We start from the raw sequence: 14,546 nt of genomic DNA, 5'->3' as shown, positions 1-14,546 counted from the left end.
GGAAGTTTGTCATAACCAAGTCTAGAAGAGAAGATACTCCATTGGCTGAGATCCGGGTCGGGAAATTGACAGATTGTGTCAATCCCAGTGAGTCACAGAAGTCCTATGCTGAGGTGCCATGACTGGTGAGAGAGGAACCCACACCCAACCACCAGCTGGCATGATGACAGTTGAAGTCGCCACATATGAGGAAGAGGGAGTTGGGATGAGTGGATAGAAGTTGGTCCATGTTGTCAGACAGTGAAATGTAAATGGAGTCATCACTGTTGGGAGGATGGTACAGAACACATATGAACAAAAGGTGGGAGCGGAGAGGAAGCCGTAGCCAGAGGTACTCCTGGGGGTGAGGAGGAAAGAGGGCAGTGCAAGGAGAGTGAGGAAGAGAATTTTTGATAAAGATACCCACCCCACCACCAGGACGAGGCTCAGGTCTATCATACCGGAGGAGGGAGTAACCAGGAAGAGATATTAAGGAATCAGAGACATCTTGAAGGAGGAAAGTCTCTGTTAAGCAGATCAAGTCTGGATTGTCAGAAGCAACCTGTATGGAGAGATCAGTCAGGTTTGAGCGAAGGCCCCGGATGTTTCAGGTCCATACCATTAATGAAGAGAGAGGGGGAGCATCGGGTACAGGACAGGGGAGGGGAGGAGTAGGGTAAGATGAAGGATGAGAGGGGGAGGTAGGGAGAGCAGTTGATAGTGTGTCAGAGATTACAGAAGAGTTCCAAGAAAGGGAAGGATGAGGAGGATGAAAGGTTTGATGGTGAAGGGATGAGGCACAGTGAGGGGTTGTTTGAGGGGGTAGTAGATGAAAGTAGAAGGTTGTGGGGTGGAGGTATGAGATAGAAGGGAGATGAAGTGGGGAGGAGGCAGCTTTGAGGAGGAGGGGGGTGGAGGGAGAAATGGAGAGGAATGGTATGGGGGGAGATTTGAATGGGAGGGGTTGGGGGGGAGTTTTGAAGGGGAGGAGTGAGGGGGGAGTTTAGGAGGGGAGGGTCAAGGGGGGAGTTTAGGAGTGGAGGGGCAAGGGGGGAGTTTAGGAGTGTAGGGGCAAGGGAGGGGGGATTTGGAGGGGGGGGGCAAGGGGGTATTTTAGGAGGGGAAGGGCAAGGGGGGAGTTCAGGAGTGGAGGAGCAAGGGAGGAGTTTAGGAGTGGAGGGGCAAGGGGGGAGTTTCGGAGTGTAGGTGCAAGGGGGGGGATTTGGAGGGGAGGGGCAAGAGGGGAGTTTAGAAAGTGGATGATTAATGAAAGACGAACATTGATAACAAATTGGGTTTGTTGTTATTTTCAAGTTAGCAATCCGATTCAGAACGATGGAGGAGGGGTGGAATGAATGTGAATTTAGACCATGTAGTGAGGGAGACGTATAAGAGTGAATTTCATTTTTTTGACGTGGAATGAATTGGAGAGGAAATTGAGAAAAGCCTTTTAAATAGGAAGAAAAACAGCGTGTTGTAATATACCACTGAATAAAACACTGAAGGGGAAAGTTTAAACATATTTAAATAGTATTTAAACAGAACCGTGAACAATCTTATATGCACAAAATACCAACGGGGGGAGAGCCGAGAGGGACCACCACGAGTCACGTGAACAGGGCAAAAGGTGGATGGCAAGGAGATAATAGGGGCGGGGCGAACAGCACACCTGGATAGAAAGTACAGGATGAGACAACAGCACACGTGGAGAAAGGAAAATAAATGTTCTTGGTTATTTTTATTTTTTTATTTTGGGGGGGGGGTTGGGGGGGGGGGGTTTAAAACGTTAGACAAAGAGTATTATGTTCGGTGTAGAAGGGGAAAAAACTAAGAACCAAGCAAAACACGATGTAGGGGACAAGTTAACAAGGCCACACACGCGGAGCAGAACACGATTAATTAATTACGAGTTACAGGAAATTCAAACCAAAACTAACTATAAACAAACAATAACGCATGGACGATAAAATAATGAGTTGAAATTTGACAAACACCCGAATGAAAAAATAACCGCTTTCGATGCCCGGAGAGAACCAAGCCTCAAGGTCGGAAGCTTCAACAACTAGGCCACGTGGCACGAAATACTCGACTATTTTTTACAGGTATGAAAGATTAACACCGATAATCTTCCGAGGGACACGCAAAAGGTACACACACGTAAGATAAATACAGTTTCGACAAAAATACAAATGTGACAATTACTTAACTTCGAGCGTGCGTGATTCACCTTCATACTTTTCACCTTTATTCACTTTTAAATTCGTTTTCTCTGCAAGCACTTGAGCAATAGACACAAAACCTTCATGATAGGAGCAGCTACCCATGGCAATTTTATTTTTTTTCGCAAAGTTACATAATGGTTGAATGGAAAATGTGGCCGGCGTTCCATAAAGTCTGTTGGGTCGCAGGGGTTGTCGGCATGGGTTGCAGGGTGTTTCACCTATTAAGAACAAACAGCCCCGATCTCGCTTCGTTCGGCCTCGGTCTAATTAAATATTCCCTTTAGTCCATTTTACCAAGGTATATGACAGATTACGGTCAATATGATATGGCTGGTCACTATAATTGCTGTTTGTTGTGCCTCTTATCGTGTTGGTGTTATATTGTGCAATCAACAATTCTTCCTACCACCAGACAACCAATTATTTTTGCATCTTCAGATGCATTGGCCGGCCCAAGCAGTTTCTAGGCCATTGGGCACAATCCTGGACCGGTCGCCACTCCGATGCAGGACTTGCTGCAATACAAGCAATTTTATGTCTGAGGATCTAAAATGGAGCTACAGACGGTTTACAATTCTGGAAGAATGTTGATAAACCCATTTGTGTCATGACTAATAGTAATACTGAACCTCGTTTTGAAATTACCGATGCATTGCATTTTGAAGCTGGGTTATTTATGAATTATTATTCCTTCATCAATCATCACTCACCATAGTATTTTATCCCTCTTTTTAGAGACCATGCAGAATGCAATTTCGGCGCAGCACTTACCATTGTCTCTGATTGGTACACCATTCACCGGGATCTCAGTGCCAGAGTGCATATACGCGGCCCGTCTCGCTGCACAACGCTTTACTGAAAGCAGATTATGAACCAGGAAGCCCATGTAGACCTCACCTGAAGTCTGACCGCATCCTCTTCCTCATGCATTTGAATGTAACTGCATGATCAACCCGTGTTCTGTTCTTTTATAGCTATCTCGCCATTGTTCTGTATAAAATCCTTTTTTCATACAACTTGGTGCTTGCCTGGGCTGACATTGAGGTAAATAAACCAAACTTGGTGAATCAAAGGCATCGAGCATTAAATTCTATCTAGCAGAGTTTTCATGGCAGATGTGCTTGAACTGTTAATGCTATTATATTCTCCGTCGGTGATTCTGTGTCTGTCCGCGGGTGTGGTTTCCTCCGTTGAGAGAGTAGCTCCACCCATTCTGGAAGAGGCTTCAAAAACAAATATGCACCATTTTATTTACTTGCATAGCTCTGAGGCCTGTTTAGTTAGGCCCTTGGTGTCTTGCTCTCTATCGCAGTTTTATTTAAACTCTAATTCGATATCTCATTTCATTTTTCACAGTCGCTAACATAGTTTTAGACTCGGTTGAAAAAAAAACGGCAAGAAAATCCGATGAAAGTTTCCGTTTATATAATGAAATGCATTTTCAAAGGCCTGTAAAATAAAGCCCATTCATTGTCAACCTCACAATTTTATCTCAAATTCACCATCTGATTTCATTTTTATCGATGTTTTTAGACTCGGTTTCTGCAATAATTGAAAAAATTAATGCACACGGGAATTGGGAAATTACCGACATATATGAAATAATCGCGGCTTTTCACGCCTCGATATATCGTACACCGCCCAAATTGCACATACAGAAAATTGCCGAGATTTATGAAGAATTCGCGTTGGGCGTTTCCATCGTCACGATTAAATGTTTTACTTTATATGTAGTCAACAATGTGTGGAGAGGTGCAAAGCTTCGTTCACGTATCACCACAGATGACAAATGACGATTAAATGTTTAACTTTATACGAAGTCAACAATGTGGGGAGAGCGGCTTGATGAGTCAACGCAGACTTTAAAAATGTACTTCACTAAAAATGTCAAGTGTGTTTGTGTGTGTGGATGTATATATGTGTATATATATATATATATATATATATATATATATATATATATATATATATATATACACAGACTTGGCATTTAATATGGAATATTTTTTTTGTGGGGGTGAACTTACTTTTCAAGATGTCTTAGAACCAAAAGTTCATTGGAATTATGTTGAAATTATTCTAGATTTTGTTAATGTGACCTTTAAAAGAAACAAAAACCACATTTGACATTTCGAAACAAATACATTCATCCTTGAAAGTGATGTAAACTGATATCGAACTCAATTCATGGACAGTACTGTGTTAAACTTCTGTATGTTTTCCAGAAGTATCTCTTTATTTTGCACATCAGCGAAATTTTTATTAAATAAAAACAAAAGTTAAATTACGACTGGGATTACGGACAGTAAAATTACAGTTCAGTACGTCGTGTAACCCCCACGAGCATTCAGGAGAGCACGTACACGTTTAGGCATGCTGTTCATGAGATTTGCCAAGGTTTGGACAGGAATCGCTTGCCATGCAGTGACAATAGCCTGCTGCAATTCACGCACAGAGGTAGGCTGCTGGTCCAAGTGGTCGATTTGACGCGTTAATTCTGCCCACAAGTTCTCTATCGGATTCATATCCGGGGACATGGCAGGCCACTCCATATGCTCTACACCACGGTCAGCAAGAAAGTGTCGGATCATGCGAGCACGATGAGGCCGTGCATTGTCATCTTGGAAGACAAAGTTTCCTCGAAAGGCTGCACGAGCAAATGGAAGCAATGTTTCTTCCAGAATGGCCCTGTACTTGAACTGGTTCAGGTTTCCATTCAGAACAACCAGGTCAGTTTTGCCCCCTGCATGAAAAGCAGCCCAAACGGTCACCCCACCACCTCCAGCTTGGACTCTTGGCACTATACAATCTTTGTTGTAGGCTTCATGCACTTGTCTGCGCACTCGGACATGGCCATCTTGACGATAGATCAGAAATCTAGACTCGTCACTGAAGATCACGTGATTCCAGTGTCCTGGCTGCCATTGACGGTGCTCTCTGAACCACTGCAATCGGCGCTTGTGGTGTTGTCTGGTTAGGCGTGGCTTTCTCAGGGGACGCCTGGCACGATAGCCTGCTTGAACCAGTCGTTGGTTGACTAGCCTTCTGGATACAGGCACATTTGTCAGTTGCTGCCACTGAGCTCTAAGCCGATTAGCTGACTTGGTACGGCCATTGCGGATTAACCGGTGCAGCTGGCGATCATCCCTCCTTGTGGTTCTGCGGGGACGTCCTGGCCTAGGTATTGGAGTAGGGACACCCCTCTGAGCATTTCGTTTCAGGATCTTTTACACCTGACCTTGAGTGAGGCCATACTGCTGAGCAATAGCACGCTGTTTCATGCCGTAATTTCGTAAAGCCACCACTCCATGACAAACAGCATTGTCGAGTTGATGGACCATCTCCAGAGGAAGCGGCAATAACTTTTGGAGACGTGCAGCAGTTGTTTAACACTAATACAGAACGCAACAACCCTTGTATACCCGACTGTGAAGCCAATCATCGAATGCACCTGTCCGTACATTTTGCCACGCCACCTGTGATATAATCCTGTTGTTGACTTCTTGCTGCGACAGACAATCAGTGACATGGTTCTTTTAACAAATAAATCACCAAAGTGTGAAAGAAACTCACCAGATTGATATACTAAGTTAAGAAAGTAAACCCAAGTCAAGAAAAAATATATATTCCATATTAAATGCCAAGTCTGTATATATATATATATATATATATATATATATATATATATATAATTACAGATCCGGGGAACGGCACTCCCGTTAGCAAGGGGGGGGGGTTAATCCCCTTGTCCTGTTAGGCTGGCCGTCCGACCGGTCCTGGGGGTATCTCGCCACTCCCGGTCAGCGCTGAATAGGGGAGTAGGCCAATTCTTCCTATGACCTAAGTACCAGCGCCTTCCGGTAAGCGAGAAAATACTCCCGCCCGGGCTGCAGCGTAATGGATGGATTACGCCGAGCGAAGCGAGCTGCGACGCGGGCCGTTAACCAAAGACTAAACCCGATTAAAAGTGGTTCGGCCAAAATCGCGCCACAGGTACTCAATTGGGAAAAGACAAAGACGATCGGACGAGAATGAAACCAAAAGAATAAGGAGGAACAGGGGTTTATTAATTATTTACCACAAACCAAAGGAAGAGAAGGAACGAATCTAATATGAAGAAGAAGAAGACACAGCGCAAATCCTTAAACAGTCTTACTTATACCCAGGATAATACAGACAGCACAAACTCACGTACACGAATGGGAATTGCAGGCAGGAATGGCTGGAAGAATAAGAGGGGCAGACGGTCCACAGAGCAGACGGGCAGGGAGGTCTGGGGATCGCGGCACGACGTCGAGGTCCCGCTTGAACGTCCACGCTCCGGTTCAGTGGCGAAAACCCGGCAGGCAGCGCGGTTGGTATCGCCCACAAGCGGCACGCTCTCGTGCCGTGCCGACTCTCACACGCCGCAGGATGTTCGCGCCAAGAATGAATGTTCGATGTTCGCTCCTCTCTCTTACTCCAACTCAACTTCTGGGTTCATGCTCCCTCACTCATCTGCGTAAGCAGTCCCTCACTCCTCCTTTTATTGCCCTCCCCGAAATCAAACCGCGGGCTACGAGGGCATGCCTACTGGGTCGCTCACCTCGGCGCTGGTTGGTTGGTAAGGGCTCTCTGACTCCACCTTTGATGACGAGTTGGTGCCACGCCCGTGATCCGGCGGCTCCTCCCCCCTTCTCCGTTCTTGGCCTCGTGCGTAATGGAGTTTTGGCGGTGTGATGCCAACGAAACAGCCCAATGCAACGGCGGCGAATGCCCCCTTACTGGCACTTTAAAGAGACGATTGGGGAAGTTGAAGGGGGCCTATCTTATTTGATTGATGCAACGTAGAGTCAACTATTGGAAACAGCCTTACCTGGAACACATAATAACGAAATAACTATGAAAAAGGCCTATTGTTCGCTATGTGTTGCAATGTGGACTAACTAGGGGACGACCTCTGCCCTTTACAAGAAATGGAGGTATTTACAAAAAGAATTATTTACAAAGGGGTATTTTTACAACAATTTTCAAGTGCAGGGTTCTCAAAACCCTAACACAGCACCCTCATTCCCCCAGGCACATCCTGGGCCGAAAAAACTTTAACTTAATGTGACACTCAGGTGTAATCCCCTCTACTATTAACCTTACCCTGAGTGCGACAATTTTAAACACAATTAAGTATGTCCCCCTGCCACGTTGCATCCTGCCTAACAGATTCACACCCACAGAATAACCGAATTGCGGAATTATTCTCAAACTACACATTTACAGTGGGGAGCATTATTTACAAGACACTATTTGTATTTACATTGCAACCCAGGACCTGTCATTTTTGGGAAACAAAAAGAACCCTGTGGGAGAGAGGAAAAGCATGCACTGCACCGATACACCACCTTCACATGCCCGGGGATGCAGAATTGATATTGCACTGCATCCCCGAGCATGCAAGCACCAAAGCACCAATAAGCACCAAAGCAAGCACCATCCAGTTCTACAGTCATTTCAACACACAATAAAAACAAACTGATGGTCTTGTTTTCTTCTTCCCTCTGCTGCTCCTGCTCTGCTGGTCCGATGGTCTTGATGTTGTTCTGCTTCTTCTTGGCTTGCGGCCTATTTGGTGGTAATAAAAAACACAAAGTGCGTCCGCTGTTTTAATTATGGCCAGCAGGGGCCAGCTATGGTGGTCCACCTGCATGGCTTAGTGCCACCTCACCGAGGTCCGCAAGCGAAGACTTCTGGCCACAATGGCCGGTACCAGCAGAGGGGCCAGGCCCCAACACGTGGGGTCCATATGGGTGTGGTGCTTAGCCACAAACGTGTGGTCCATAAGGTGGTGCTAGGCCGCAAGTCGTGCGGTCCATAAAGTGGTGCATCGGTCCAGGCAGCTGGCAGCGGCGGCTCGGGCACACAGATGCGGCTCCCGCACGCTTCCCCTCAGTGCCCAGAGAGCACGGTCCATGGGTGGGGAGGAAGACAAAGCAAAGTCAGCGATGGGTAAGGGCGCAAGGGTACACATCGGCACAAGGTAATGCAGAGGTGAGGTGCGCATGGAGAGCGAGCAGAGAAAGCTCGTCCCTGTTGTACGTCACCCCACCCCCCTGTCACCTAATCTACCCTTGCCCCCTACCCCATATTTACACTACAATTTACAATTACAACTTCGTCACTATCGTCTCGTCTTCCCCATATCTCCCCTAATCCAAATTCATCCACAATCCCTCTAACCAAATTTGCCATCGATTCAAATTCCTCATCAATTCCTCATAACGAGGAAGAGATGGAATACCAGCACAATGTCACCCCCACGTCATGATGCGTCTTACCATTCCAAAACATTTGCAACAAAAATAAACAAACCATGGTATGGTGTGGAGTTATGTCACCTCAGGTGAGTGGCTGCATATGGTGCGAAGGGATTTTTAATCCTAACTACTTTCTAAATGACATTAACACACTTTACACTACCCGGGGTCTTTCCCTGCAAAACCATTGGCCATCTTACTCTATGCGGTTCTAAAAACCAATTCCCACTGACCATCTGTGGCGCTCTCCAATTTGGGGTCTCACTCCCCCGATTCAACTCCCTGTGCCTTTGCACAATTTCAGGACTGGGTCATGTGGCGCTCCCAGCAGGTCCGCTCACCTGCACACCTCCGCCACTGCAGTTGCCTCCGAGCTTACCTGCTCCTTACCCTAACCTATCTACCTGGGGAAGGCCCTCTGGCGCTCTCCCCACTCGGTGCCCTCTCTGGCACTGGGCTACCCGGGTCCGTCCTCCGGATCCTCGGGCCCCATTCACAACTCTACCGGCTCCCAGAGCCCACCTGCGGCCTCACCTGGCCGACATCCTCACAGTGGCGGAGTGCCCATTTAACCACACACACACTAACAGGCCACGTGCCCAGCCATTTCCACGTCACTAATGCACCCATCCAAACACCATTCTACCACATGCACCACAGATGCCAATATCCACCACAATTTACCTATACCCTTTATCTACTTTTAAACTACCCTCCCCGGGTATTCGTGAAAGGGGTCCATCTTCCCCATCCACTCCCTTCGCACCAACCACTCCACTCCACGTTTTCCACCATACTCACTCCACACCATCCATTCCATACTCCATTTACTCCAGACCAGTTATTCCATTCAACCATTCTTCATACACCTGTTCACTTGCACACCTGTTGCATCACACCTGGTGCTCCCTGCACCCTCCTTCCTCCAGGACCATTCGCTCAATACAATGCACAATCACCTCACACTTTTCACAATACGCTGCCCAATACACTTTCAATTCTCCAAACCATTGCCTCAGGCACTCAGATTTTCCCACGCTCACACACACATCTTTCCCGAGCATTGCCTCTCAATTCCTCATTTCAACATGCTCACCAGAAAAAACTTCCATACGCAATGCCTCATTCATCACTCACCACAAACACAACTGCATCATCTGATCTACCTGGTGCCCTTCTAACTTAGTGCATCCCCAGTCATCCCTTACACTATTGCACATACCACGTCTTTAACAACCACCTAATCTATTCTACGTCCCCACTACCTGTACAATGTCACTACTTAATCCTACAGTTACCTATTGTCATCTCTAGGTCCCTATACATTTATCCTAACCCGCCCTCGGCGAGCTTACACTGCCAAAACCACATAATCTATAGCTCATGTGCCCGGGTGGATGTGAGGGATGGTGGATTTGCCATCCCTCCACCTCATGCATCTCCCACTATCAATTTCGCCCATCCAATTCTTGCCAATCATTACTGCCAATCATCTTTACCCATCAAATTTGCCAATCATTACTGCCAATCCTATCCACTATTCCCAATTTTGAATCAAAACACTATTATCATCACAGTCCACTCACTTGAGCCTCTCGGTGCGTCGTTACATCATTAAAACTCGGCTTCGCAAAGCCGAGTTATGAATTCGGGTGGTTCGTCTACCGCGGTTGGGTCCGTCCGGCATTCGGTTCAGGGGAGGAGATTTACTCGGGCCGAGATTCCAAGGTCCACCTCGGCGCGGAGCCTTTCGGTCTCCCGCCCGATGGCCCAATCTCGCCCAGCTGGAATGCCGCAACCACAAAGGGGCGCCGCCCTGACCCTTCCTACCTTCCCTCGCACCGGGCCGCCCGCTCCGCTTAGCAGAGCGTGGAGGCGACCGTGCAGGGCGAGGCCCGGCACGGATCGCGCACGGCGGTTCTTTTGAAACTGCCGTGATTACGACCCCCGCCGGTTCCCGCAGTACCCAAAGCCCGGCACGGACCGAGGGCTCGCGTCGGCTAAACGTCGGTCTAACCGCTGCTCCCTTTAACGTCGATGCCTTACTCGCATGCTCACACGCATACGCGACCCCTTTCACACTCACCACACCCGGCGCTCCCGCTCGTACATCCCACATACTTTGTTATTGCACTTCCTCTCACACACCACCCAGGTACACTCATTCCGCTCACAGACTTCGTTACACACCTGACCACCGCCGCACACCCTGGCTCACAAATACCTTCCACACTCCCCATAGTCGGACATCCTCGCAGACCTCCTCTTTCCATGCACTCTGCACCAGTCGCACACCTCACCAGCGGCCTCTCACGAACGCCCGGGTCTAGACCAACACCCAAGCTCACTGAATCTCCCCTCACACCATATACATTCCCGAGCATATCGCCACTCACCTCGGCACCTCTTCTCTTTCGCTCCTCCTCCGCCACCTGCAAACTCTTTATTTGGTCTAAGTACATCATCACGCTGTGAGCACAGACCTTGCACCAATTCCATCACCTCCTCCTTTATCTCCTTCTTAGTATCCTTACGTCTCTTCTTAATTTCACTTACCCCCTCTTCCACTTCCTCTAATTTTTGTTTCACCTCCTTTATTTCCCAGTGCGCCCCTTCAATTTCTCCCTCTAAGGCCACCTTGGTCGTTTCTATGTGCATCCTGACTTCCCGTTCTTTTGTCTCCATTGCCTCCACCACCTTTTCTAACCTCTTCGTCAGTCCCTCATGTACCGTCTGACATTCCTGTTTCGTTGCTATTAATTCCTTCTTTATTTCTTTCTGCGTCGCTTTCAACCCCCCTATTACCGCCGTGTTCTTTTCCACCTGCTCCCCTAACTCCTTTTGTCCCACTGTCAGCTGCTCTACTCCCCGTGTCAGGTCTTCTATGCCCCCCTGTAACCTAGCCGTACTGTTCCTCACCTCTTTCTTCATGCGCTCCTCACCCCGCTTTTCCTCCGCGACCTCCTCGCTCACTCCCCGCCTTATATCCTCCCCCATCTCTCCCATCTCCTTCGTAGATGCCGCCCTCATCTGCTCCAAATCCCCCTTGTGGGTGTCCAATTTGGTTTCTAACCCGATTTTTACCTCCTCTATCTGATCCCCCATTTGTTTAATTTCCCGGGCGGATTGCTCCCCTATTTCCCTCAATTTGCCTTCTATATTGTTTTCTAACCCCTCTAACCCAGTCTTCACCCTTTCCATTTGGTCCCCCTGGGTGGCCATCCTATTTTCCAACCCCGTTAACCCATTCTTCATTTCCCCAATTTGATTACCCATGTCCTCCAATTGGCCCCCTAATTTACCTTCGAGCCCCCCTATTTGGCTTCCCATGTCATGTCTCAATTCCCCGATTTGGCTTCCCATCTCAGTTTTTAATCCACTAATTTGGCTTCCCAATTCATTTCTCATTCCCCAAATTTGGTTGCCCATATCATTTCTCATTCCCCCAATTTGGTTGCCCATATCATAGTCTACTTGCCAGCAATGTGAACCCGGAAATGTTGAGTACCCCAAAGTTTTAAGTTAGAAATGTACAGTATGGGTCCCCAGCACTTAGAAACTGCCGGATGCTAACTTGCATATGTTGGGCAATTAGCAAAATTAGCATTAATAGCATTAACCCTATCAAACATAGGCCTGGGACACTGAAATTTCTGTTTCGCTCTATTGCTCCACTTTTTTCACAGGTATTAGAGGTAACAAAGGCAAGTACCATACCAAACTAGAATAATATGACTATGGGTAAATAATATCCTCAAAATTAAAACACAAGTATACCCAAAATTATCAGAGCTGAAAAATATGTGCACTAGTTACACAACATAAAACTTCCATCAAGAAAGAGCGTCTTGCACTTCTACTACTCTGCACTGTTATAAAGCATATCCTCATCATAAAACTCATCCTCATCGTCTTCATCTTCTTCTCCTGACTCTACATTCTTGTCATATTGCTCTTCTTGCTGTGAGTGTGTGAGTGTGTTGCAACATGTACTATCAGAGCCTTTGCAGAAGCAGTAGCTGGTACAGGCCAGGCCTGCAGCTACGCAGCTGCACTTTGCTGTTAAACAGGGCTTTAACCCAGCTTTGCAGCTACAGCTGATCATTTCCAACACGGCAGGAGGAGCAACGGGGCTTGCATCCAGGATGGGCATGATGACTTCCTCTCCCTTCTCGCCTTCCTTCTTATTCCATCCAAACTCTGTTATGTCCACAGCTGGTGGGTCAGGGCAGTCTGCTGCTTTCCAAAGCAGCACCTGTAGATGGGCACGCCGTCCATGGAGGAGAGCGTTGCGCTCTGTAGGAGGCAGTGTCTTCAGTGCTGGGGGGGGTTTTGCGCTTTCGGTAGATGTCATATCTGGCGACGTTCAGAGATGCCGACTCCCTCTCGTTGTACAGAGCCAGGAAGAAACCACTCACTGCCTCTGTAATCTGTAAATCAGTAGCTCCCTCCTCTCCGATGAAGTGAAGCAGGTCACCGGGTACTACTCTCATGGTCTTGAGTGCGGACACCTTCCCTTTCCCCGCGGGATAGGAGGTGGTGTCACATCCGGAGAGAGCATGCATAGCCAGGATGGAGCGACACTGCTCACCGAGATTCTCTACTGTCGAATTGATGTTGAGAATAGTGCCATCCCATCTCTCCATCTGCAGGTTACATGTGATATCCACCTTCCAGCACCAATAGATCATAAGTACCAAAACATCAGTGTCGTCGCTGAGAATGCGGACAGTTTCAGCTCCGCGACTGGCTGCATCCAACATGTATGAGATGAGGGAGACGTCAGCCTCGTCATGAGTGACAATACTGTCTGCTTTGCTGACCATCTTGATGTGATCTCCTATGCTGTGTGTGCACAGGAGCTCACCCAGTCTCCGTTTGTTTGTCTTGTTCTTCATCACTTTGTCGCGGCTAGGTAGAGGGGTTGTCAGTGAGAGTCGGTACTCTGTTGAGCTCTCCCCAGCTCTTCTCTGCCTCTCGTGGTCTTTGGCAGAGACTTGCTCATACCCTCTCGATGACAAAGACAAAGACAAAGACAAAGATGTCAAAGATGACAAATGTTTCGGTGATGTAGCGATTAAGCCGGCGCCCCATGCTGGCTGCAAGGTCAGCCACAGTGCCTGACGATGGCCACACCACGTGGTAGATGAGGTGCGATGCATCGAGTACAACATGTGGTGGGTGGGGATTGGGGGCACGGATTCCAAGACGCTGGATGATCACAGACTTGTTACCCTTCCTAAGGCATCCATACTCATCGATGATGGATGCAGGGACCGGGCCGAGCTCGTAGTCAAAGAGGGCAGAGAGCTCCATTCTTCTCTTGCTCCCCACCACCAGCAGCCGAGCAAACAACGCCTCAAGGTCACATATGATCTTCGCATTGACCTTCACTCTTTTTTTGGTGAATGTCATTGTCACCACCTTATTTGAGATGGGCGCATGAAATCTCTCAGGAAGTGATGAAGAGAACAGTGTGCTCATGTCCTGTCCGATCTTCAATGCATCTTGCACATTCACCTTTTCATCTGCCACCTGGCCATTTATGATATGGTGGAGGGTCACGGTCTCTATGGTGAGTGGATGGGAGTTTTCCTGTAGCACTCTCAGGATTTTAGCCCGGTCCTCCGCGTCCAATTCCCGCCGTCCTTTACCCTCTTCGTTGTGTCTGTTGGGCTTCATTGTCTTATCCGGTGCTTCAGCATCGTCATAAATCTCATCCAATGACTTGGAGAGATAGGAGCAGATGCCGAAAGATTGGATCCACACGGCGACCTGCTCAGGGTTGGTGGAGATGCCCTTCATGCCTCCTACTCCCTTCCCTTGCTTGATGCATGTCTGCTCCCCAAACATGTCTCCACTCACTGCAGCTGCACCATCAGAGTGGCGGCACACATGGCTTCCAGCGTAAAGGTCATCCTTGGCAGTAGCAGGAAGGTACTGCATGTCGCGCAGATGCCATGTGATCCATCTTGCGTAGTGGTGATGACCGGCAGCAAATAAATAGGGCAGCATCTCTTCAAGGCAGTGTTGTTGTAGCATCCAATCACCCTCTCTT

General features: G+C 47.9%; 1 protein-coding gene across 2 annotated transcripts in view; it reads left to right on the top strand.

The window, feature by feature from the left end:
* PPOX (protoporphyrinogen oxidase) overlaps positions 1 to 3,273 on the top strand; it is a 63,568-nt gene extending 60,295 nt beyond the window's left edge. For both annotated transcript variants that reach the window (XM_068099281.2, XM_068099280.2), the window contains one exon: positions 2,937 to 3,273. In XM_068099281.2, the coding sequence (XP_067955382.1) occupies positions 2,937 to 3,073 (137 nt within the window). In that variant the 3' untranslated portion in view covers positions 3,074 to 3,273. The remainder of the gene's footprint in view (positions 1 to 2,936) is intronic.
* Positions 3,274 to 14,546: the final 11,273 nt, after the last annotated feature.

Source organism: Myxine glutinosa, chromosome 1 (genome assembly GCF_964187855.1).
Source record: "Myxine glutinosa chromosome 1, kmMyxGlut1.1, whole genome shotgun sequence".
Taxonomy (NCBI): Eukaryota; Metazoa; Chordata; class Myxini; order Myxiniformes; family Myxinidae; genus Myxine; species Myxine glutinosa.
The sequence above is the reverse complement of the archived record's forward strand: the minus strand, read 5'-3'. Positions and strand labels throughout refer to the sequence as shown.